Source organism: Boleophthalmus pectinirostris, unplaced genomic scaffold, assembly GCF_026225935.1.
Source record: "Boleophthalmus pectinirostris isolate CB_2022bp ecotype Guang Dong unplaced genomic scaffold, ASM2622593v1 HiC_scaffold_20, whole genome shotgun sequence".
Classification (NCBI taxonomy): Eukaryota; Metazoa; Chordata; class Actinopteri; order Gobiiformes; family Gobiidae; genus Boleophthalmus; species Boleophthalmus pectinirostris.
This window is the reverse complement of record NW_026571153.1, coordinates 10,331,702-10,357,375: the sequence shown is the minus strand read 5'-3', so window position 1 is coordinate 10,357,375 and position 25,674 is coordinate 10,331,702. Positions and strand designations below refer to the sequence as shown.

Sequence of the window (25,674 nt, the reverse complement as noted above, 5' to 3'; positions counted from 1 at the left end):
TTTAATAGATCTGAGGAGGTCATGACTTTATTGATAAATTACTTTCAAAACAATTTCTTGCTGGAAACTTGTGTTCCACCAGAGTCTTCTTTCAACCATGACCACTGACCAATTAGCAAATTGGGCTCATTTTAATGTCTGCTTGTACCATGAAAGTAAATTATATTAAAAAAATTTAATAACAAGGCGTCGCTACAACTATCTCCTTCAGCACACAGAAGATCCACGCGCCCATAAAAGCAGATTACAGGGATGCAGACACTGGATTTGCCTTTTAGTCACTATCGATTTATTTATTTATTTTTATTTATATGTGTGTCAAATATATAGTTTATTTACTATTTAGGTTTACTAAGATTTCTCCTGTTTGCGTTACAAAAATAGTTAGGGAAAGGAAGAGTTGGAAAAGTAGTCAGCGTGCCTCAAAATGTGGAGCAATACTGCCCACCACTGGACACCACTACACAACACATTTTGCAAAGTTCAGTTGCTTTATTTTGAAGATAGAAATTAAATACAATACACAAAAAATTACATCAAGCTCCTTCTTGGGCATATCATGATGTATTAGAGTTAAACAGTCACAGTCTGTATGGCATAATATACAGCATCTATGTAAGCTGTGAAGTCAAACACTGACAATAAACACAAATAGAAATCTTTGGTAAACAGGTTTGAAATTAGGCAGTAACAGGAATGTTCACAATTAATCAACAACTTGTCACCTGAAAACAAAAAGGCTTTGTTATTTTTGAGTTTAAAAGAGTATTCCTCTTCTTACATGGCATGTATAAATCTTGCTCGGGCTTTAACAGTCCATAGCCAAAATTAGCAAAATAGTCCACATGCAAACATCGACTCTCTGTAAACCATTTAGCACTAGCTGACAGCAGGCTCTGGAGAACTGGTGGACGTAGAAGACAAAGATGCCAGCCTCTCTCTGCTGTCCCCCACTCTTTGAACCTTCCACTGCAGAATACAGGTGTCCTTCCCACCCATAGAAAGAAGGTGAGAGTCGCTGTAGGTGAAACAAACGTTGGTCACATGACTGCCATGGCCCTCGTACTTGTGGCTTGGTGCCTGCAGAACAAAGGACATGAGTACACAGTCAAATCTCTATGCAAATGTACTGTCACATTTAGGAATGTCACAAAATACTAATTCATATAGTATTACTGTTAGAAAAAACACAATTCTACAGGATTACTTGAGGATTACTGACACCATGAACAGACAAAAGTGAAATCCCTAATTTTCTCTAATACGTGACTATATTTTGGAACTAAAAAATGAATTGTACGTTAGTTTGCTTCTAAATGTTTCAAAATTTAACAAAAGTTTCAAGTTAAATTCTGACCTGAAAACCACACAATTGTAATTTAATCTAATAATCCTGACCTCCAATTAGTTATCACTTCTTACATGGTCAAAATAAGAGTTTTTACTTAAAAAAATAGACTGCTACCTTTCTTATCCAGCGAAAAAACATATTTAAAACACGGTTAGGCGATTACAATAGGTTTTTAAGGTAGACAATCTAATTTTTGCACCCAAACACCTTTAATACGTAGAGACCAGACTTAAAGCTTTACTTATGCGAGCCTACCTACCTTGGGTTTGGGACAGGGGTACTGGAACAGGTGCACTTTACAGAAGTCATCAGCCACAGCCACCACTCTCTCATTGTGAGAGCGACACAAAGCATTGATGTCAGTGCCGTCAGAACCCTCCAGCCACACCCCTGAACACAGCCAGTAATAATCAGCCACATAATACAATTGTTTTCTTAGAACACGTTTCACTTTCTTACCCATAACATGAAAGCCCAGCACACATGTATATGAGGCCCATTCTCTGTCTTTGCTTTCATAGCGATTTCGTAATAGTTTACAGCCTCCGGCAATGTCCCCTGTCAAAGCACAAGCAGTTTAAGCTTACAGTACATCTGCAAAAAGTAGTCAAACAGTGCGCTGGTGTTCTCACAGTAAAGGATTTCATAGTCTCCGGAATTAGACATGATGTACTTCCCATCTTTAGACCAGTCTAGGTGAGTTATAAAGCTGGAGTGGCCCTAAATGAAGGGGAAAAAAATTGACATAATACATTTAAGCACAGTTCATCAGTCTGCACAAATATAGTTTCATTAAAAAAAACAGGGATTATGTTGTGACCTTCAACTCAAAATCTCAACTCAATAATTTTGGACTTTGTATTGTATTCACTTGCTCTCTGTATTTTTTACTGCTCAAAACAAAAACAAAAAAATCATCCAGGACTAATTTAACAAGAAGAAAAATACCTTAATACGTTTTATATAGGCAATATGAAATACAAATATATATTCTGAGTATTAAGCTTAATGGATTTGTTTAAACATATGGACTTAATTAGTTTTGCAGCTCTACTCACGTTACATTTCCCAAAGCGCGAATAGCGTCGGCCATTCTCAGTCACACTGTAGATATAGATGAAGTTGTCATGAGACCCAACCGCTAGAAAGCTGCCATCTGAAAATACAACAGGCCATTCATAGTTAAAGGGGGTTTCCACTTTGTCTTTCTTTTACGACCCATTTTATGAAATCTTGCACAATGCCAAGATTCTGTTTTTGAATTTTCCGAAATAGACAGAAAGAACAAGCCAGCGTTATAATTTTTAGTCTCTAAAAGTGTTGTTGATGGACAAACCTGGGGAGTATCTCATGACAGACAGTTGCTCATTGCCATCTATGGACTCAGAGACCACCTCCCTTGTGAGCAGGTCCAGAACCAGCCACCTGTCAGTGCAACAAGTGCACAAGTGTGAACAAAGGCCCAATGCACAATTGTTATTGCCCCACTCAACAGAGACAAAAGTAATTTGCCCTTGAGTGTTGTTTGTTTGAAATACAGTGATGTGTTTTTATTAACAAAATAGACAAATAATATCTTACTTTCCTGTGCTGAGGCCAATTGATACCACTGATCCTACAGGACTGAAGTCTGCACATAAGCCATACTCCTGTCAGAGAGAGAGTTATTACAACATACAGTCAACTTCACTTACATTTCTATTATACGCTTATATAAGACTCTTGCTCAAATTTCAGCTGTGGTGCCTCCTTACCTCCAGGGTGGTACACCAGTCCATCTTGTGCTCTTCGGCATTCCACAGAAACACCTGCTTGTCATTCCCACAAGAGAGGAAAACATCCTGAGCGGGATGTGTGGCCAGGCCCCACATCTCATCCACATGGCCCTAAAAACATTACTATTACTACAGTTCAACTAGAGAAGCTAATAACAATATAATAATAATAAGTCTCACCTGGACTATAACCACAAATCCGTCTGAGAAGCTTCCTCTGAGAATAGCATTTCTAGTTGTGCCCACTAAAAGTTCTACTCCATCAACATCGGCAAGAGTCCGAACTGCTCCGAACTTCTCTGGAATCTGCCACAGTGTACACAAAATTTATCAAGACTTCCACGGCTGTAAATGAGCAAATATAGAGTGGATCTCCAGACGTGGATCACCTCACACTCTCTCTCAGGGGCCAGGTCGGCACTCCAGCGGATTATCTTCCGGTCCTTGCCCCCTCCACTCAGCAGACCTCCACCAGGCAGAGTGCACAGGGTAAACACGCTGCCTTCATGGGCCTTGGTCTGACGCATGATCTGGAAGGTCTCTGGGAATGAAAGTGCAAATGACAGGTTAGACTACTCATTTCACAAAAACATTGTAAATATTTCATAGTTTCCTCTAGTGTGATCATTTTGTTGTTGTATAATTTTATTCTTGGTTGGACAAGGGCAGCACACAGATAGAGGCAATTTCATAACTAACAACCATACCATAAACAAAGGCCAAAGCTTGTAAAATTCACACAACTTATTATTTAACAACTAAAATTTTATTTCCTTTGGGTAAAAGTATCTATGTATGTAAGTATCTATGTATGTAAGTATGTAAGTAAGTATGTATGTATGTATGTACTGTATGTACTGTATGTATGTATATGTACTTTTAAAACAAGGTTTACAAGGTTTGTAGCTGTACAAGCAGCAATGAAACAAAAAGCATAAAAATAGCATACAAGAAAGCATACAAAAAACAGACAATTATGCAAAAAAATCAATTAATTATAATAAATAAATAAAAAGAAATTGAATAAAAAGAAATAAGGAATAAAATCAAGCTAAAACCAGTTAAAGGAAGGCCAACCAATAAAAACTGGTTTTAAGAAGTGATTTAAAAGATGATACTGATGGTGCAAGCCTTATCTCCTCAGGCAGGTCATTCCAAAGCCAAGGCACCCAGACTGAAAAGGCTTCATCAGCCTTCATCCGGAGCCTGGACTTTGGAACAGCCTCAGGGACCTGCGATCAATACTTGCGAGTGAGAATCAGTGCTTTGGGATCTGTATCTGCTATGTCAAGTGTATTAGATCAAATCTAAATTGCAGAAAGGAACTGGTGTAAAATCTTGTCACATGAATTCCCCAACCTTTAGCTCCTTTGCCGAGGGTTTTGATGTCTGCAGCCGATTTGCCCCATGTCAGAATGTTACCCTCTGAGTCTCCGGTCAGCACATCCCCAGTCAGGCTGAACACGAAGCACTGAATAAACTTAGGCTTCTTGTATTTCTGATGCAGAAAGAAAAAACATATTAACATCACAGATTATAACTTTAAGTATTTTACATATGGAAGTGGTAAAAAAAATAAATGGTAAACTATATTTGAACAGATGTGGTATCTTTATATCACTCCCACTTCCCATAACAAGTCTCAATTCTTCCTTCCCAGTTCCTTGTTTTAAACTTCTCTTCTCAATAGCAACAGCTCGGGTGCTACAAATACAACTGGCACAAGAAACTAGAAATGGCCTTACTCCAAAGATGCCCTGTTTCTTGGTAAATTGCCCCGCGCTGAAGGTCCAGAAGTAAACATGGGATTTTCCACAGGTGATGATGTTGTTACTGTCACTGGGGTTGAAATCCACCGCGAAAACAGCCTCGTTGGTGCTCTAAAACATTAAATACACTTTGAATTACTTCCATTTTTCAAATACGTATCAAATCTAATTGCAATGTTATTAAGACAGCATATCATAAATGTCATGAGAACATTAAGGGTCTTTGCTGTTGCTGTTTGCTTTTAGGGGCTTCTGTACTCAAGCTGCCCTGAGAATAATTTCAGCTTGGTTGTCGAGGCAACGGTGTAAATATTTTATACAGTGAAATGTGTGGAGCGTTTATGTTCTGTGATTTCTGCGATGCATGGACTGGAACACATTCAAGATGTTTCGCATGTTGGTCTCATGTAGTGTATGAGGGTTAGAAGCAGTATCTACAAGCAGCATCTATTTCATAACAAAAAGCCTAAAAACCAAACCAAGACTATTCAAATAGAGTTTTTCTTGTAAATGGTTGAGGCTGTGTTCTAAAATATGGTATAATTGTTTTAGTACGGAGTTCTCATGTTGATGTGGCACATGTGGAGTACAGTAGAGGGGTGGACAGGCCAAGTCAAAGGCACACTGTACAAACACACAAGTTCATCCAACAGGAACAGCGTAATTATACCCCCACCCCCTCGCAGCAGTGGAACAGTCCATATGCCACTGGACAGCAGCACCGTGAAGGAGCGTTTTGTGTGGATCTGGACACACTATAAGCACGCTCACGAGATGTGTCTTTCATAATGTGTTGAAAGAAATTAAAGCTTGATTTTGGCTGCCCTTTCTCAGTCTGATTATATATAGATATAAACACTATCCTGAAACGTGACCTCACATGCAACTATTCTTGCAACTAGGTGGTGATTTACTTAACAAGCAAGGATCCAAACTTTAATTAGACCAGGACTAAGCTTGGACGAGAATAGGACCAAACCAGTACAAAGATGAATGCAGTGGGTCTGAGCAGTCTGAGTATTAGCAAAAAGTTTGACCAATCAGAATCTATAACTCTTATCATTGAATATAATAAAGGTTACACTTAAAGTTACATTTTGTTTTGTGAATTATTCTTTGTAATAATATCAGTATAATAAAGGCATATCTTACCTTGACCTCTGCGTGTTTGGTGCCTTTGTTGGCGTCCCACACTGACAGCATGTGTTCATTAGAGTCGTCGATCACACACAGGAATGCACCTGAATCCTACAAATAAACAAATATAACTTTTACTTATTATATTTATGACAATATCTGAACCAACTGCGAGTCCAACTCACAGCAAATGAAAAGGCGACAGATCCAACTCCCCTCTGAAACGTGCCCAAACCAATCTGCTGCAGAGTGACGAGGGTGCTGGAGTCCCAGATGTGAACACAAGGCAACAGTGGCTAAGGCAAAAAATATGAATAATGTGTAAGTTATGAACACATATATGGCTTTAATAATTGCTTGCTTTGGCTGATGTCGTCCATGGCAGTTTTAAACTCTAAACGTATGCATAGATACGTTAATTTTTATTTGGTTCAGTAGTTTTGGTAAATTAAAAGCATTTCTTTTTAACACATTCAAAATAATCTTGTAATATCATTTCAACAGGTCCCTTGTGACAATGACACATTAAATCTCAAGAGGATAAAGGATTAATAGTACCAATAAAAATCTTCACCAAAATTGAGTAGTACTAAGTTACCTTGTCTTTGTCCACACCTGCTGTCTGACCAGAGGCTATTCGCACCTTATCAGGATGGATGGTGAGACTAAACAAAAAAATATTCAGAAGCTGCTAATAAATTCTTTAGTATAAATGTATTGGTGTGTGACTGACCAGCGCACACAGTCCGTGTGTTTTCGATAGTGCCTCTGTGTGCGGTTGTTGATGTGGTACAGTACAACCACACAGGCGATGAAGTAAACCGCCTCACCCGTGGGAAGAAAGTATAAGTTTGCACGACAGTCTCTGCCTCTGTAACCGTAACTGGAGAGGTGCAGTCAAGGAGAAAACTAGTAGTCACTAAACACACTTCTTTCTGCACATGATTAATCCAAACAATGTATGTTAAATAGCTCAAAGCAAACGTAAAATCCGTATAGGATACACCCAGTCCAGTTCTAGCCTCTCGGAGGGAGTGTCCATTTTCAAGTCTTCATAGTTGTGGATGTTGGAAGGTATGTACATAGTAATGGGCCGACCTCTGATGAACATTTTTATAGACTGTCCTGTGGGGTTAGAAAAAGACAAGAAAAATATGGTTAAGCACATATAAATATAACAGCATGTAATGAAAGAGGAAATAACCATCTAATACCATGGCTGTAGGTTCCTCTCCTGGATCCTGACCCTATGTGAAAAGCCAGACATGAAAATTAGAATACTGTGCTTGTATTTTGTATAACTCCAAGTCCCATTCACATCACATATGCACTAGCAAACATTATTCATGGCCAAATGTAAGATGTACTTGAGTTAGCTCAACCAGCGCAGACTAGGGGAGCAGAAGGGAGTTTTTGGCTTCTGCAGATCTGTCCATCATCAGGAGGTACAGTCAGGCTAACCACAGGTCAGCTCCAGCAGGGTGTGTTTAACTTCCCAAGAACGCTTATAAAATCTGATGGCACATCCACAGAGAAGAAACATTGGCTCGCTTAGCCGTATAGTTTGAGCCATGGGGGCTTGGTATGAGTTTTGGCAGACTGTGGACTATTTACACACTATCTAAATACTGGATAGTCCAATTATACGCTAACTACTCAGACATTTCCAACTGTCAAAAAGTCAGTGCTGGTTAAAGGGCTAACATTATGTTTTTATATATTATTTTTGTATGAGCTGCAAAAAAATCCAACTAATGTTACACTTCCTACATAGAGGCAATTTGAGCACTGACATGATTAGAACAAGTATAGATCTCTGGACAATAAAGAAATAAAAGACATCATGGATAATTCAAGGTACATTTTTTTATGCGGATACATTATAAAAGCATAACAGCACAAAATATCCAATTTGCTCAATAAAGGTCCTCGATACCATCACAAACACAATGTGTCCTCATATTCTCCGAGCTGCAGCCCTGAGGCCTAAAGAGGGCTAACTGAACTCAAACAGAGCTGCCTCCCCTGAGTTCCTAACCACAGTTGTGGCTTGTTGGGAAATGCACTCATTTGCGTTCAAACGGCTCCATAGGAGAAGTGCCAAGGGTCTGGGCACATGTACAGCTCCAGCACAGTCCTGGCCACAGAGCAGAGGAACATGGGAGAGTTCACTGAAGAGATGATAATCATCAATCAGTTCAAACCGCGTTTGGATGTACAGCAGTATTTTGGCTCAGGAAAAAAAACACTGTGTTACAGTGCACGGTCAGGTGAAAGGTCAACTGCCAAGTGTATTATACTATACTGCATTATACTGTATCACAAACGTGACAGTCAAATCCCCCTTATATCTCACATGAACTATGCAGGGAAATGTAGGTTACACTGTCTACTGAGTCATTGCTGAAAAAGAATTTAAGTTTCGGTTTGATGATGCAAGGTTTTCATTTTGCATATTATCAGGGTATTTACATTTTTAACTTTTTATTGTTTTAATTATAAAACGAAAACTCCAAAGAAACAAGATGAGGAAAAACAAACTCACTGTTGCTTTGGATACTTTCATGTGGAAGTTAAGCAAACTGCTTAATATAACAGAAATGCAGTATAACAGCTAAGCAGAGGACAACTCAAGTACAAAATCAAATGACTTTTTATGTATTTTTATTCAATACAATAAGAGAAACACATCACCTGCACTGGAAACCAGATCCTTGGCCCGGCTGTAGAGAGAGAGAGGAGACAGATATGAACGGCCGGATCAGTCAATAGCACGCACTTGTGAGGCTGTTCATGGGAATGGAATGTTATGATCCATGCAGGCCACCCCTTTTCCAGCAGCGTCTTTTTGATGAGATGTGAGAGGAAAAAGTGAACAGTTGGTGACAGCTGTGTGGTGGGAGCACTCACTTCTCCAGGCTGGGGGAGCGCATCAGGAGGTTGGCCGAGGACGCTGCCTTCTTCTCCAGTCGTTTCTTTGGCTTGTCATTGACCAGCTTCTCACTGTTCCTCCTGACCCTAGAGTCACAGGAGACATTACACTGTTATTGTTATTATCCAACACTGTGTATGATTTATTTATTATTAATGATTTGGAAATATTAGTGTAATTAGTCCTCAATTGCACCTTGCAAAAAAACAAAGCAGCAGTGGTGTTAAAAATAAGTACAAGAAAGTAAGTGAATAGGAATCAAAATAAGCAAAGAAACACCCCCTTTATAGGCCAACTTTGATTACACAGTGTGCTATTTTTGCTTGAGAAATGGGCCACTACGTAATTAGGTGCCCTCAGCTCTAGATATAACAATGGCTACATGATGAATATTAAAGGAAATGTATGTAAGATTTTGATTCCATAAACATGGCCTAAATGTGTCCGCAGATGTGAGGTGGACATGGTCAAATTAAATATAACTCTTACAGATAACAACTGTAACGCTGATTCATTCTTAATTACAAAAACGTTGGATGATGTCAGATTTATTTGCTTTGTAGCTGATAGCTAAGGTCAATTAAATAAAAATCAATCAATTAACCTGCCCAGGGACGACAGATGGAAATTAGCACTGGAGCTACAACCTGGTACAATGCGTCTCTCCTGTTAAGGTTAATGTATATTGTGCACTGTCCCTGTCTCATTAAATAAACAAAATAAAATAAACATGAGTGAAAATTCAGTTGGTTTAAGGACTCGCTCGCTGATCTGAATCAACACTGCTCAAACCCAAGCATCTGCAGCTGACTGTTACTCAGTGCCTTTGCTGCTAAAGTTTATGCTCTTTGCACTGAGAATGAGGAAAACTTGTCTGTGTCCTCTATATGCAGTTTAAGGCAATGGCAACATGGCTCTGCTGTGACTGTGATACCTTTATAATCTAATCCTTTAAAGTAGGTTATTCTGTATTGTGGCCAAGATTTTACCAGAGATGGTAACAATAACTCTTGCAAAGATTTGCGTCAATGGATTTTGAGAAGTGAAAGTTGTAGCATCTGTCTCCCCTTCCTTCACAACACATCTGCATAAAAAGGAGAGTTAGTAAAACACAGATGTAGTCACAAGTCACCTTGTTATCTGTGCTAGACCTAATGACAGCATGCAAGACATATTTAGAGGATTGGATTGGTTAAATGATTAAAAACAGATTGCTACAAACCACAGTTTAAACATTTACCCTGAATTTTATGTTTTGAAAGGTAGTAAATAAATACATAAAACAGCACACCCCAAACCCACTGGTACAGTACCCTTACCCTTTTGTGCCCTCACCCTTCACATCATATTTTCCACAGGGGCAAAATGTGTTTGCTGCATAGCTAATCCTGGAGCCATCACTCAGAGAGGCCTTGGTTTTCAGCTCTCCTTGTGTGGAAAAACAGATTATGACAACACTCACATTTTTGGGTTTTACTCTATTGCGATTTCAAAACTTCCCGCATTGTCCAATTTCATAAACAACTTAAGCATTTAATTATTTGGGAACCCGGACTAAAATGCTCTCATGATTGCCACTGTGATAAGACTGTATACATCAAGTAAATGCTGAACTGAGGTTTGTAGTCACACTAGACAGAAGAAAATGTGATTGGTCAAAAGCCATGCAGGTGAAGTAAAACATGAAGTAGTAGTAGACCAGGCCAAAGGAGGGGACGCACAGGGCCTTCTTGTCTCCCTCCAGGATGGGAGACAGTGGGGCTGATCGCAGGTTTTGGTCAGGGCTCCTGCCCAGGGTAGAGGTGGGGCTCTGTTCATCTGGAGAGGAGCTGCGGTCCAGGTAGTCCTCCCTCTGTAGGCTTCTGATATTGGTGGGCTGGATGGGCTCCTCTATGGCAGAAGACCAGCCCATCTCCTTGTCCTGCCCCTCACTGCCTCCGTCCTCCTCCTCAGGTTCCTCTGTTTCTTCGTCGATACCTGCCACACGGTGGAGCTTAGCACGGGTGCTATCAACAGACTGGTCTGTGTTTTCACGGGGGAGGCCATCTTCCAGGTGGAGGCTGCGCATGCCTCTGCTCAGGTCCAACACAGGTTTGGTTTGAGGTGTCTCCAGCCCAGGCAGGGGGAGTTCAGTCTGAGTGGATCTGTCCTGAGTGGAGGGTTCAGTCCTGGGCTCCACGGACAGTGGGGCTGCTGTGGGGCCATTTGTACTGTGCACTGAGCTGTTGTTGGACACATGGCTGGACATAATTCACAAGTGAGTTAACAAAAAACATTTACAGCATGTATTCACATTCAAAACTGCAACATCAGGAAACCTACTTTAGTACTTTAGACTTTGATATCACAAAACTGGCTATGAAACATTTATAGCCCTCACACCATTGACGTCCCACATTGCCCTGACCTTTTCTGCAGTATAAAGTGCCCTTGCTGCATACTGCATGTTCATGATCTGTTCAGTTATTTAACACATTCATGCTAATTAGATGCTACTCTTACTGAGCAATTGTTGTACCCTACAAAATAAAAAAAAACAAATGAAAAAGCTCTTTACTATTTAGTTTAGTTGTTAATACAATGCTATAAATTGTGATTCAGAGGAATTGTATCGTGCTTGTCTATTTTGAAATGGACTATGCATTCAGAATAATAATATATTTGAATGCAGTTTGCATAAAATGCAGAGCTTTATGGAGCAAAACTTTACCTGAAGTTCCTTTATTTTCCCCTGCTATTGCACCAAACTGTATTTTAGTGCTCTGTATGAACAGTCCTAAGTCATAAAATTTCCATTTATGGCTGGGCTGTGTGCTCTTCCAAACAAGCTCCCTTCCAGATATATTCAGAAGTATATGGCCTATGGATGTGTATGAACACTTTGGTACCTGGGGATGGGCTGACGGTCTATGGAGTGTTTTCTGTTGTTACTGCAGCCATCTGAGCAGTACACTTGGTTCAACACTCGAGCAGCCCCTGGGTTCACTGTGTAAGACACTAGTGTTAGTTATACTGTAGTAGTAGAAGTTATAGTAGTTATGAAGTAAATAGTTGGGCAGGTACACTCATTCTCCAACAGACTACTACAGCTCCACTCCCATACATTTACAACTGTACAACAACTCACCCTCCCTCAGAGTCCAGTGAGGTTCATTTGATCTTCTGAACATTTACTCTACTAGAATAACTCTTATGTAATAGTTTCATGTCAAAGCTACCATTTTCACCTGTGAGTGTGCACTGCATTTGTATATTTTATGACATTATATTACTGACTACATTCATTTTGGCATTATGTTGCATTCATATATTAAGAGATTTTAATGATTATATGAATTAAACTATAGGTTGGAAATGTTGACAGACCTGCAATGAGCTGCTGTTTGAGGAGGGGAAGGAGCTGATCGTGAAGGCGGATCCTTCTCAGAGCATCAGCCAACGAGGACTTGAGCAGCGTGATCTCATCCTCCTGGGCCTGGAGGCGCACCTCCATTAAGGACGTCCGGTCTGGGAACTCTGCACTGTCTGCAGATACGTCCTCTGGAATAACAGAAGAAGAGACAAACTGTGTTATTATGATTGCTGCACCACTAAATGTACATTCAGCAGCATTTAAAGGCCCACTGTGTTTATCTGGTTTATCTGGAACAAGAGACCAGCCTAAACGTATCTGCAAACCCATTGTAAGCGTGGGCCATGTCGCCTCTGAACTCTCTGGTACAGGTTCAGTAATCAGTAGAGGTTACGATGTTCAAAAGGTGTGCAAAAATATTGAAAAAATGCTGTATTGTATCGTTTAATGTGATGATACAGTATCGCTATTGTGGGCTGCTGTATCAACATCATCAACAGTATTTTTTGATATATTTTACAAAATTATTTTGTCACAGTGCTACAGTTTTGTTGCTTATTCAGAGGAAGGAAACTCGTTTATGTGACACATTTGACATTTTCACAGTTTTGATGATTAAAATGTTTGTCTTTCATATGAACTTTGCACAAGAAGTGGTTTAACAAAAAGTTTTAGTATCACAGCCATGATTTAGACATTATTTTGTATTGAATCGTATCAAAACGTAAGATCACTGTATCGAGATATGTATCGTATCGTGGCTTATGTATCATATCAGCAATTTCTGAATGCTGGTATTTTAGGGTACCCTTTATTCTAGCTCTTATTGGAATGTTGATCTTTCCATAAGTGGACCAGAATCTTCAAAAATATTTACATTATGAATTGCTGTTTGTATCTTAACCTGCAGATGTCACCAACAAGAATTTCATTATAGTTATAGTATGCACTAGACTAGAGTAAACTTTGTAGGTAAAATTGAATCTAAAAAGTAAAGATAAACCATGAAATAAATTTCATAGCATCAACATTTTTTATTAATTTATTATTAACACTTTTATTAATTTTTTTCTCCAAATCACAAATAATAAAGGTTTGTCATAAAGCAGACTGCTGTGTGTATGATAACTCACTAATTAACACTAACAAATAACTAACACTTGATATCAATTAAAATAAAATAAATCCTTATAGATAAGCGTTATCTTGTCAAATGCAAACTGCAGGAATGCCATAACTTACACTAACAACATAAGAGAATTTCCCACGTCATGTGATCACTCATCTCATGCTTTGTGTTGCCACATTATCCCAGTCAGATCTTCGTGTTTTCATTATGACTCACCGCATGCTAACTTCCTTAAACCAGCAACGAATTCTAGAGGAAGACCGAAAGCAATTGAGCCATTTTGTGATAAACGATCAACTCAACAGCAACACTGCTTCAGCTTTGAGTTTCCTGCTAGTAAATTCTAGTGTCTCTGGGTCTGGGAAGGATAAAATAGCACAACATTCTTCTACCAAGCTGCAATTTTGGGACATCGCTGACCATTTATAAGACCAAAATAAGAGCATAGAACCACAGTGGCCAAAGTTTGCCTCGAGTCTGGAACGGTCGACACTTAAATCAGTGATGTAAGGCGTTGTGGAAGTTGTGATTCACTTTTGGCCTACAGTCTTTTCTCTAGAACAGGAATTTCATCATCACCATCATCATCATCAGTGCTATTGCTGGCACTAGTCCAAACTGGCTCTGAAGGAAATGTTTTGTTGAGAACAAGTTTACTTGGAAAAGCCACTTGTTGAAAAGCCCAAAGTAAAAAGCAATAAACAGAATGCCAAGAGTCACTAAAAAGGGTTTGTAAATGGCACTGTGTCACTCTCTCCACGAGGTTAAAAAGCATTTGACAAATTAAGGTTACTATATTTTTCTAATTGTGGCTTGATTTTTGTGGGATAGTAGTCGAGGTAAATATTCATTCTTGTGTGTAGTGGTAGTTTTCAAGTCAACAGCTGTTTTTTACCTTTAGTTCAGTAGAGACTGGCTATTCCCAGTCTGAACTCATCCACATGATTCTAGTGAAGGTGTAAGGAGTTTAAAACCACATTGCCACATGACATCACAAAGTGGAACGAAGAACAAACCCAAAATTTGCAGGATTTGTCAGCTAATTATGTGTGAATGAAACAACACACAACTCTAGGTGTGTGTTTAGCAGCATTATAACATAAATCAGAAAATAGCTTTAAATATAATTACGTTAACTATGTTTTAGAGAAATCAGTTGTTTAATCTGGCATGGCTATGCGCTTTAAGTGATTTTCCAGAGTAGATCCCAGGGAATACTGTAAACAACTTAATGACACAAATGCTAATGACTAAATTATATGACTAATTATGCTAAGACACCCGAAGCTCTTTACAGTTCATTGTTCACACCGCACTCAATGGTGGTAAGCTACTATTGTAGCCACAGCTGCCCTGGGGCAGACTGACAGAAGCAAGGCTGCCAATCTGCGCCATCATCTCCTCCGACCATTACCAACACTCACACACACACCACTTTCTTACTAGGCAATGTAGTTGAAGTTTTTTTTACCACTGGTGCCCCACTGTGGCACCTGATTTTCCCAGTGGTCTCTCATTAAAAGTACTACTCAGGCCCGGCCCTGCTGAGCTTCTGAAATCTGATGAGATCAGACTTTAACAAGCTGGTATATCCAGGTAATGAATAACCTAAGCAATAAAATGATTAATGTAGACTTATTACTTGTTCATCACTCATTTTAATTGTAGGTTCAATGTAGGAATGTCAAAATTAACTGGTTATAAAAAAAACTAAATAATAATAATCTAAGACCATTTCAGCAGCAAACTATTTTAATTGATCAATACTCCAAGAAAGTCATCTAAACAAAGCTTTGTATTTGGTTATTTATGTCACATTAATTTTACTTTGTCATCCTGAATATTGGATTTCAAACAGCTTGTTCCGCATTACTTTTCTATTTGCTTGGTCAGGGCATCAAGAATAGTTAATGTTTGTTTTGTAATATTGTGATGATAAAAATTTGATAGCTCTATTTAAAGTGTGTGATGCCAGTAAAAGACCAAAAACTACCTGTGGTCAACATATTCAATGCACCATTTCCAGTAATGCAAACATACTATCTACATCTACGAGAGCTAGAACATTCACACTATACAATCAGTGTGGGAGGTAGACCAGGCCATGAGCTGAAACTGCAGATTTTTTTTCCTATCACAACTCTATAAACAATTCAAACATTCCAGTCATTGTTTAGCAGAACCCTGAACGTAAAATACTGAGCAGAGGAGAAACACATGCTACCAACCAGGTCCTTATGCAGCTTCATCAGTCAGCGGGCCGCTTCAAAGAGCCTCCATCATTAGCAAATAAACACGCTTCTCTCCGAGCGGCACACGAGGCTAATTTAAAACCCCACTTCTGCTGTGATGGATGGACGGGCTGGAGTAGACCATTACGTTTGACAGCCATTCTCTTGGAAAGCAATGCTGTTTGTCACGAGTGGAAATGAGCTAATTAGTTAAAAATACAAATACAAAAACAAATACACTGTTTCGGGTAATTCTACTTACAAGTCAATTATGAAACCTGTGCTTGAACTGAGTATAGTTCTCACATGTAATTTTACATAGTTACACTTCAAATCAAAGAAAGTTACCGAGTACTTTACAAGTCCCAATTATCCTAATGCACAGCTGCCTCAACACTGTCTTTGCTCCTTTCTACAAACACACAGTGCATCATCTGCTCTAATTGGCCAAAGCTCAGACAATATGCGTATTGAGGTTTATAATTATTTTTACTATATTTATTTGATCAAGTTTTGTAAAAAAAAAAAAAAAAAAAAAAAACAAGCACAATCAGAAATAGCAACCTGGTCCCCCATGAGGCATTGGTGGGGGCAGTTTATCACCACAGAAGCAGCTTATGAGGAGCCCAGCCCATACCCCGGTTATGTGTGTGCCAACTTGTGTGATGATTGGGTGAATATTTTAGCCCGCAGATGGTTCAGAAATTGCCGTAATTGCCTATCCTTTATAATGGCATGACCATTCAACTGACCCGTGTGATGTCAAATGACGTCAGATCATCACCAAAGTTTCTTTTGCGGCATCTGGCACGGGGGCTTGACCCACGTACCAAATTTGGTGACAATCAGCCCATAAATGGCAGAATTGTCACGGGTGGACAGACACACAGACACACAGGGTGAATACAAAACCTGGTCAACCCTTCGGGAGACCAGGTAAAAATGTATAAAATAATAATAATACAATAAATAGATAAATCTAATGTAATTTTATCTAAAAAAAAAATCTGAATTGTGTAAAGAAAGTAATAGTCAGTAAGGCTGAGTATCATTAAGAAGTTGTCGATACAATACATACCTCGATACATAAGCCACAATACGATACATATCTTGATACAGTGCACTTTCGATTTGATACGATATATTTCAAATCGATTTGATACGGTTCAATAAAAAATAAAGGCAAAATCATGGCTGTGACACTAAAAGTCTTTGTTAAACCACTTCTTGTGCAAAGTGAATATGAAACACAAACATTTTAATCATCAAAACAGTGAAAATGAACTGATGAATAAATGAGTTTCTTTCCACTAAACAAGCAGCAAAACTGTAGCGCTGTAATAAAATAATTTAATAAAATAAACCAAAAAATACTCTTGGCAATATATCGATACAGCAGTCCACGATATACCGATATCATAACTAATTTGGCAGCAGTATTTGTACTTGTATTGAAGTATATTTTTAGCCATGTAACTGCACTTTGACTTGAGTACTCTTTCCACGCCCCTGTTTGTTATAGAACAAATATAGTTGTTTACTTATATTGAGACTTTTACTACATTCAAAAACAAATGAAAGCCATACACGCCCTTCAAATATGAGTCATACGCCATAACCAGTGTTTCATCTCAAATTTCCCTCTAAACCGCTTCTTTTGTATTGGGAAATGAGTGTCCCTTTTGGACCCTGCAAAAGAGGCTAGTTGGGACAAGACATCTACTGTTATGGATGACTGAAGCTCAGAACACAATGCAATAAACTATTTCCTGCGAAAATGTCACGCCCAGTTAGTCAGATAACGCTGAGGTTGATTGGACATTTGGCATGCATACAAAAGGAAATGACAGTTTTTTCATCACAACTGTGCAAAATGTCACTCGAAAATAAATAGCTTTAGTGGTCTCGGTCTACATACTACATGTTCTGTACCATTTGTAGCTGAGAATTCACAAATAAACAAGGACAGGCACATACAGTATATCTGTATTGTATATTCGCATAAATATAGACAGGCTATAAGTTAAAACTCATATTACCTTCAGAGTCTCAGTCTATAGTTTAGGATAAATATTGGTGGTCCTAAAATGGTGTCTTGTGGAACTCCAGTTTCACTATTTCACAAGGAGAGTAAATTGATGTTTTGAAGAAATCATATCCAGGTATCATAAATTAATTATACAGCAGATATCAAGTTATATTCTTTTTATCTTATACGTATTACATTTCACAACTATGCATCAACACGACTGTAGAAATCTGATCTTGGAAGTCTTGTGAGTGAAAGGGAAAGTTTATTTCCCTTTAAAACATAACTTAACTGGATTATATTTTACAAGAAACTCCATGTTTGAAGCGTCTCCACCAGCGGCTCCATCTGCTACCATCTTTTCAGGAAGGTGCACCAAACAGGAAGCTCAGGTTTTCCTTTCGGGCCAACTCCAAAGGCACAGTTTACAACTGAATTCACCCTGAGGGAAAAACTATTAACTCTCGACAGGCTGCTCACACATACAAATACTGCCTAATAAAGGAGAAGCAACGGATTATGAGGAGTGTCAAAACTCAGCGGCTAGACAGTCCATCATTCCACGCAAGATTTACTGCTTAAAGGGGCACTATGTAACTTTTCTGGTGGTGGCTGCTTGTCTCCATAGCTCTGAAATGTTCTTCTGTTATGTAATTCAATCACAGTTCTTTGCAAAACCAAACATGCAGATATTTCTAACTTGAACTAACTTGAACAAACACCAACGTTACATAAGGAATAATTAAGTAACTAGACGATTAGGGTTTATGGTAATATAAATAAAGACTGGTAACTATAAATAAAAGAGTTCAGGGAATTTTTGTGAAGGAAGTATTAACATTTATCACCTACGTAAAGGAAGTTAAGTTAATATTTTGTTCCAGAGCAAAGTATCCAGTATCAATAATAATCAGCATCAACCAGCACAAAGCTTTCACTCACACCTGACTGACAGAGCTAAAAGTATCACACATTAAGAATATGGACTGGAAGTTTGAGGTGCAGATATTTGGAAGCAATGACTGTAGTGCAAACAGAAAAGCAAACATTTCCTAATTCTAGGGCAGTGTGCATCACAAGCCTTTTGAATAATGAACTCACTAACCTCCACGAGCCTAGTATTTTTAACCCTACACATGCCATTACGCAGGTATTAACATCAAGATTATAGCTGCATCTGCATACAATTCCTCAAGTCCATTTAATGTAGTAATGAGTCGAGATCAAAGTTGAAGTTAAAAATGTTCCTAATATTCTCAGTATTAAGTAGAATTAAGTAGATTAGTGCATGTGTATTCCCGCTCTTTTCTGGACCGCCTGGTTTTCTTGTAGTTCAGCAGGCCAAGGCTGCATGAGTCATAGTAGTTTGGCAGTGACTCTGTAAAAGCAGAAACGAGCCACATCAAATTTACTGCAACTGTTCAACAAATCAGGTCACATTCAAGTTTGTTATACTATATTGTGAGAGGTGCAGATAAGAATGACATTACAGCATGCCGTGCTGCTGTTGCACATCAGGCATGGGATCGTGACTCTTGGGTCACCGCTCAACCAGAACATGACTGTCCAGATAACAAGTGGTGCATTCTTAAGGCACGCTGCAAAAGGTAAAGTGCAGCTATTCACAGTGTTCTATAACATGAGCTTTGGAGGTTTAAGTTGCATAAAATGGTTAGAAAATGCGAGAAATACATGTTAAAAATAGTTAAACAGGAAACTGACATACATTTGACTTGGTCTGAATAAAAAGAGCATTTACATAGAGTGGACAAAAGCCTGCTACAATCTGTCTGACTCAACAATTGCACATGTTGAGTTGGTTTTATTTGACATACTCTGCATAATAAAGACGAAAAATAAACCTTTAGAGTTTAAAAGACAAATATTTTTTTTATTAATTGATTGCTACATTTAGTGAGAATGTGTTAATTGCCAAGGCAGTAACTGAATTTGTTTGCTAAGTCAAGACCCTGTTTGGAACTGCTACAGCAATGTGCCAGTGGTTAGCCCCAAGAGCCTGTGCGCTGAGGGCCACAGGGTGCTCCCACATTTCTGGATGTTGACACGGGTCCAGGAGGAGGAGGCAGTCACTCTCTAATGGAATTTCTCTCAGTCTGAGGACACAGCTATGCACTGTTTCTGCTGTTACCAACTCATTTATAAGAGTCAGAGCGGAGGAGCCAGATGTGCTGTCAAAATGATCAAATCAGTTAGGGCATGTTTCTAAACAAATTTGTGATATTCTCATTCTCTGCCACAATTTTTACAACATGCGTAACTAGTTAGAAGTACTTTCTCTATTACAGTCGCATGCTTGTTTTATCATCCTAGTAAATTCACAAGAAATTAAACCTGTCTGGCACTGCTGGTTCATAAGTAGGAAGGAAATCATGCATCATCATTGCCAGCCAATTATGACTTTAAATAATCATTAGTAAACAATCAGTCAAATCAAGTCTACTCAATGGAACTAAGCATTATATGAATAACCAACCGTTTCTAAACACAACTTGTCAGACTACACTTCATTTTCTATGGAGACTGGAGCCATTGTGCTGGTAACAATAGAAAAAAATCACAACTACTGCTCATATTACTTAACACAACGCATCAATACAATATGCCGACGTCCTTATCCAACATAACTGAATGGAAAATTGTTGACACGATACTAAAATTTCAAACTTGTTTTCAATACTAAGGAGAAGACTTGATACTTGATACTGATTTTCATACCCCAATAATGATAAAACCACTCTTTTTTGTCCTATTTATTCATTTATTCATTTTACAAATAAATACTTTCTGAGAATCTAGTTTTGATACGAGCTTTTGTATTGATTAGTATCGAGGTATTGATATTTTTGTTTTGAGTAATGACTAATATTGCAATGACCTGAGCCACCTGTAGTGTATTATTGTCTCTCTCTCTCTCCACTCATTGTTGTATCTCTTATAGACTGTTCGCCCTGACATCCTGTCCGCCCCTGCACCATGTCTCAGATGTCCCGTGTGAAGACTGAAGTATCTGAGAGAGAAATAGAGCGAGCCCTGAGAGGCAATACATGCACCAGTATCATTCACCACATGAAACCACGCTCAACCACCAGTGGGCGGCTGCAGTAGGCAAATGAGGCTTTAAGCATGATCAGAAAACTGTGAAGAATTTACCTAGCTCAATGAAAAGCAAAAATTATGAATAAAAGTTGTAGTTTAATATATCACTATAGTTGTTTGAAGATATGCAAATGAGTAAATAGAGATAAAATAGAGAACAGAACAGAGCAAAGTGCTGAGTATTATTGATGGATCCCAGTTTTCAATTAGATTTTATATTGGCTTGTTAAAACTTAATAAAACTGCCACTTTGGTTGGTAACTGCTCTGCCTGGAGTGTTCCACAGTATGACATTAAACAGCTCTATCTTACATTTATTCAATTACAGGATTTATAGCTCAAAAATACCTAGAAAAAAAGGCATTCTGATCATGAGTAGGGTTGTCTTTTCACAGATCTGACCTGTAATTTGATCTGGTTTGGGCTCCATGAAGATAGAAAAAAATGATGCCATACTGTGAAACATTCAAGGCAGAGTAATAGGATCTCCATGAAGAAAAGCATCTGATGGACCCTCCACCAGAAAAGTTACACAATGCACCTTTAAAATATACCAGGAAAGTGGGAAAAAATACAGCTGTTCCTTGTACACTAGATATAATGCACATCATCCTGCGCTGTCAACTACTATTGATTTGATGCATACCAGAAAAAAATGCAATAAACATTTGGTTGGACTCAGTCTCCTAAATTAGCAGACTGTAAACACAGACTGAGAGCTTGTGGTATTCCTGTTAAATGCGCTCATCTTAACGGATAAAACCATCTAAAAATACCCATCATGAAGACTGGAGATGGTTTCCATTGGCAGGAGTTCATATATATATATATATATATAAAAGACAGGAATAAAATGCAAGACCATGCCTGAAGTAAATCACTACACATAGGCTATTGAGTTATTGATTTGTTCACAAGTTTGTATTTTTTTAAAAGAACCAGCCAAGTCCAGCAGTAAGAGATGCTATTTTTTTGCTTTTACTGTTGTCAAGGTGCATGTTTGACAAATACACAAGAGCGATTTACCAGATGATGGGTCATGTTATTAACAGACACTGACTCTAGATGACAAAGTACTGTCTAGTAGTCTACCTCTTTCGACCCTCGCTGTACACCTGCAAAACATGTCATTTATGTATTTGTACCGTGCTAAAAATGAAAAACAGTCGAGAGTTTTATTTAAACAGGTGGAAGTCAATGCAACAAAACATTTAGCAAAACCGCAACACAATTTCCAGAGATTTACTTTCTATCCGTACAGCAAACGCCTGAGGATTTACCGTGATGCCATCCACGCGCATCACAGGATACATTATATTGAGAAAACAGATTCTTGAATGCCATGAATGAGGGGTTTATAAAGCTCCTGCACAAGACTGGAGTTCACTTGAGGACGCAAACAGAAGTGCAGTGATTTCATTTAAAGATCCACTATTTTGTTTTCCTGCCTGTGAAGCACAAATAACTCTTTATGAGAAACATCTGGCTGGCAAGCTTTATCAAACACCACTCTTTTTACAAACCACAACATGGAATGAGTATGATACGCCTATGACAATGATAAGCCTGTAACGTACAATTTGCATTAAATCCACTCCAAATGAGCCAATAATTAAAGGAAGCCGTTTTTGACTCACTGACTCGTTTACCACATGCTGATATGTGATTCCTGCGACAAAAGCATATTGGCCTCTGTGACAAGTATGTCTATTTGATCTTGACATTTTTCTGTCAACATGTTGTCATTAGTTGCTTCTAAAGAATCCTTGTCACATGGGGAGCGTTCAGTGAGTTTCAAACTGACAGCAAATATATGACCATGTCCTGGGGAAAGATGAGTCTATCAAAACACTATTACAGTCATCAATAGGAGTGTGCAAAAATACTGAAATACTGATATATCATATGGTTTAATGTGCTGATAGAGTATCAGTATTGTGGGCTGCTGTATCGATATATCGCCAAGAATATTTTTTGGTATATTTTAGGGATGTAATGATATCTAAGTCTCACAATTCATTATCATCACGGTACGATATTTATTGTGAAAAAGCTCACGATATGGTGGGGAGGCTCACGATTAGGGATGTAACAATATCCAAATTTGTCGGTACGATATTTTCACGATACATCTCACCGTACGATATTTATTGCAATATTGTGTGGAGGCGAACAAACTGTGAATATGCTACTTTTTCCTCTTAAAAAGCCTTGACAAGACTTAAGAATTAAGAATTAAGACTTAAAAGTGCTTAGAACTGTTATTTCTTCTTGTAGTCTACACTGAAATGGAGCAAAGGATCATGGTCTATGTAGTTCCCTCTGTCATTTTTAGCTATTGCTGCAACATAATTTAAGCAAAGAGACTTGTAATTCGATATATTGTGATGGTCCACGATATTATTGTGAGAACTTTGACGATACAATATCACGATATTTCGGTTATTGTTACATCCCTAGTAGATTTTACTAAATGATTTTTTTACAGCGCTACAAGCTTGATGCTTGTAGTGGAAGGAAACTCATTTATGCAACACATTTGACATTTTTACTGTTTTGAAGATTTAAAATGTGTGTGTTTCATATGAACTTTGCACAAGACGTGGTTTAACTTTTAGTATCAGAGACATGATTTAGCCATTATTTTTATTGAACCGTATATATCGTATTGAAATGTATCGAATCGAAAGCTCACTGTATCGAGATATGTATCGTATTGTGGCAAGGTATGTAACTTATCGGCAACTTCTGAATGATACCCAACCCTAATCATCAATATAATACATAATTATTCACTGCCTTTACACTTCTGAAGTATGCATTAAGTACAAAAAGTGCATGTTATTGCTGCCAAATAGCCTGTGCTGACAATCATGTCAAGAGATAAAATAATAATAAAATAAATCTGCAGAGCCGTGTTTGGACCACCAGTGTGCAAGCCCAGAGGGTATCACTTACGACTACAGACAATCACATCATCACCTGTAAACACAAGTGGGGCTCATAATTACATGTAATGACTTTGATTACCATGACTCCATTAAAGAGGCACATGGGAACAGCAGTGAGTTTCCGGGCATGCCTCCTAAAGCCCAATGTAATGTGTTACAGCCAGGTCCACAGATGCTGCTACCAGTTCCCCTCCCTCTCCCGGTGATATTTACTGTTCCCCAATGTCCCACCGCTCCATGGCTTTACAAGACAAGTAAACACAACATCAGCACAGAAGGTGGGACAGAACAGCCTGTAGAAAAGCAACAAAAGCAACATTGTGCAACTGGCTTCAATAAAACAAGCCGAAATGTGGGGGTGGAGGAGCGGGTGGGGAAGCATATTTTTGCTGCATGCTTGCAAAAAGATATCTTCATATCTTCCTCATATAGTTAAAAGTACACTGTGATTGCATGCACACGACACAATAACCACAGGATATCTGATTAAACTTTGTCATTCTATAGTTATAAAATAATAATGCATGTTGATATGAGCTAGTAAAATGTACTTTGGTATGTGCTGGTTGTGCGGAACACTTCACTGGCACACTTTCAGTCAAACATTTCACACTGCTCCTATTTGCTTTGAGTGGGCTGCCATTAATTACATTCTTAAGTATTTAGTTTGTGAAAGTGTGCAAAAGATCTGACTGATAGTGTGCAGTTTAGGCATGGCTCCTTACAGGCAGCTGCTCTTACAGGGAGAAATCCTGGGCCCAAAGAGAGGGAAGCTGCGATGAGAAAACACAAATACAGCAACTGTTTACAGACCTGCTCCTCTACCCCCAACTGAGACTCTGGAGAAAGGTTTGCAATGAACACTATCCTGTGTTACATATACTACTCCGAATGAGAAGCTGCCATTCCGTTGTGCCAAAATGAATTCATTGATGTGAGCTAAATGTTTTTAATTAAAGACTCCACTGAAACCGCACAGCATGCAATTGAGATCAGCATGCATTTGCCAATAAAACTATTACTCAAAGCCCAACCTTGCATTATCTCACTGGGCTTTTGCTGCTCTTACAACAACTTAAAACAACTCCTAAAGTCTTTTATCTTACTCAAGTTGCACATTTGACACAATCGAAGAGATGGACAACATGTAAACTCACCCAGGCTGTTCGTAGAAGAGTCCATATCCCAAGATTAAAAGTGGGTTTACATAAATACGCTGTCCTGCGGTGTGTTTTCCATGCTGAGAGAGGAGTGTCACACGCTTTACACGCTTCTGTCAAGACGCCACATTCAATAAGACAAGCCGCTCCGTACGGAAAACTCTCGCCCTCCTGTAATTAAAGGCACACTTTGAGAGACGGACAAACCCCCTCAAGTCATCCTGGTGCGTGGTGCGTTCACCGGGAGCATTACGCAGACGTGAAGCCGCAAGAGGGAGTGACCTACGAGCGCGCACGCTTGGCGAAAAGCGCAAGGTGGGATGTCATTTGGTCATCTCCGGAACTCCACTGCACTTTATTAACTTGAAATTTTAACAAGTTTAAGTATATATGAGAATACTTTAATGCATTCAGTTGCAATTCATGAAACTAAAATCTTATAATGCAAATTTAACTGTAGGAAATATTTTAGGAAAGGCGATTTCAAAACTTTGTTATTGTTGCTTTGTTGCCATCTTGTGGCGATGCAGCGCAGTACTTTATTAAAACGGTGTCGAAACAGTCTCGAAGTTCTACCTATTTGTAAAGTAAAATAGGTTTGTAAAGTTTGTAGGACAATATACAATACGATAAAAACAATAATTGAGATATGCTTCCTAAGAATTATATTTTAACAATTTCCTTTAAATACTGACCAATTGCGCAATCTATTCAGTTACCTTTCTGGTACATGCCCTATTG

At 38.6% G+C, this 25,674-nt stretch overlaps 1 protein-coding gene across 2 annotated transcripts; it reads right to left on the bottom strand.

Moving 5' to 3' along the window:
• Nucleotides 1–472: 472 nt before the first annotated feature.
• On the bottom strand, nt 473–25,222 carry eml3 (EMAP like 3). Of its 2 annotated transcripts, XM_055156403.1 has the most exons (24): nt 24,931–25,222; nt 12,331–12,504; nt 11,853–11,949; nt 10,686–11,204; nt 8,943–9,050; nt 8,727–8,755; nt 7,247–7,279; nt 7,037–7,157; nt 6,766–6,915; nt 6,631–6,697; nt 6,218–6,328; nt 6,048–6,143; nt 4,872–5,006; nt 4,486–4,624; nt 3,516–3,667; nt 3,307–3,432; nt 3,106–3,237; nt 2,933–3,000; nt 2,688–2,776; nt 2,410–2,507; nt 1,984–2,071; nt 1,811–1,909; nt 1,611–1,741; nt 473–1,080 (listed from the first exon to the last, which is right to left on the bottom strand). In XM_055156403.1, exons 1-24 carry the CDS (start codon nt 24,953–24,955, stop codon nt 880–882), a joined length of 2,988 nt encoding a protein of 995 aa, XP_055012378.1. In that variant the 5' UTR covers nt 24,956–25,222; the 3' UTR covers nt 473–879. The 2 variants fall into 2 exon arrangements, with proteins under 2 accessions (XP_055012378.1, XP_055012379.1); XM_055156404.1 differs by lacking the exon at nt 10,686–11,204.
• Between the last annotated feature and the right edge of the window lie 452 nt (nt 25,223–25,674).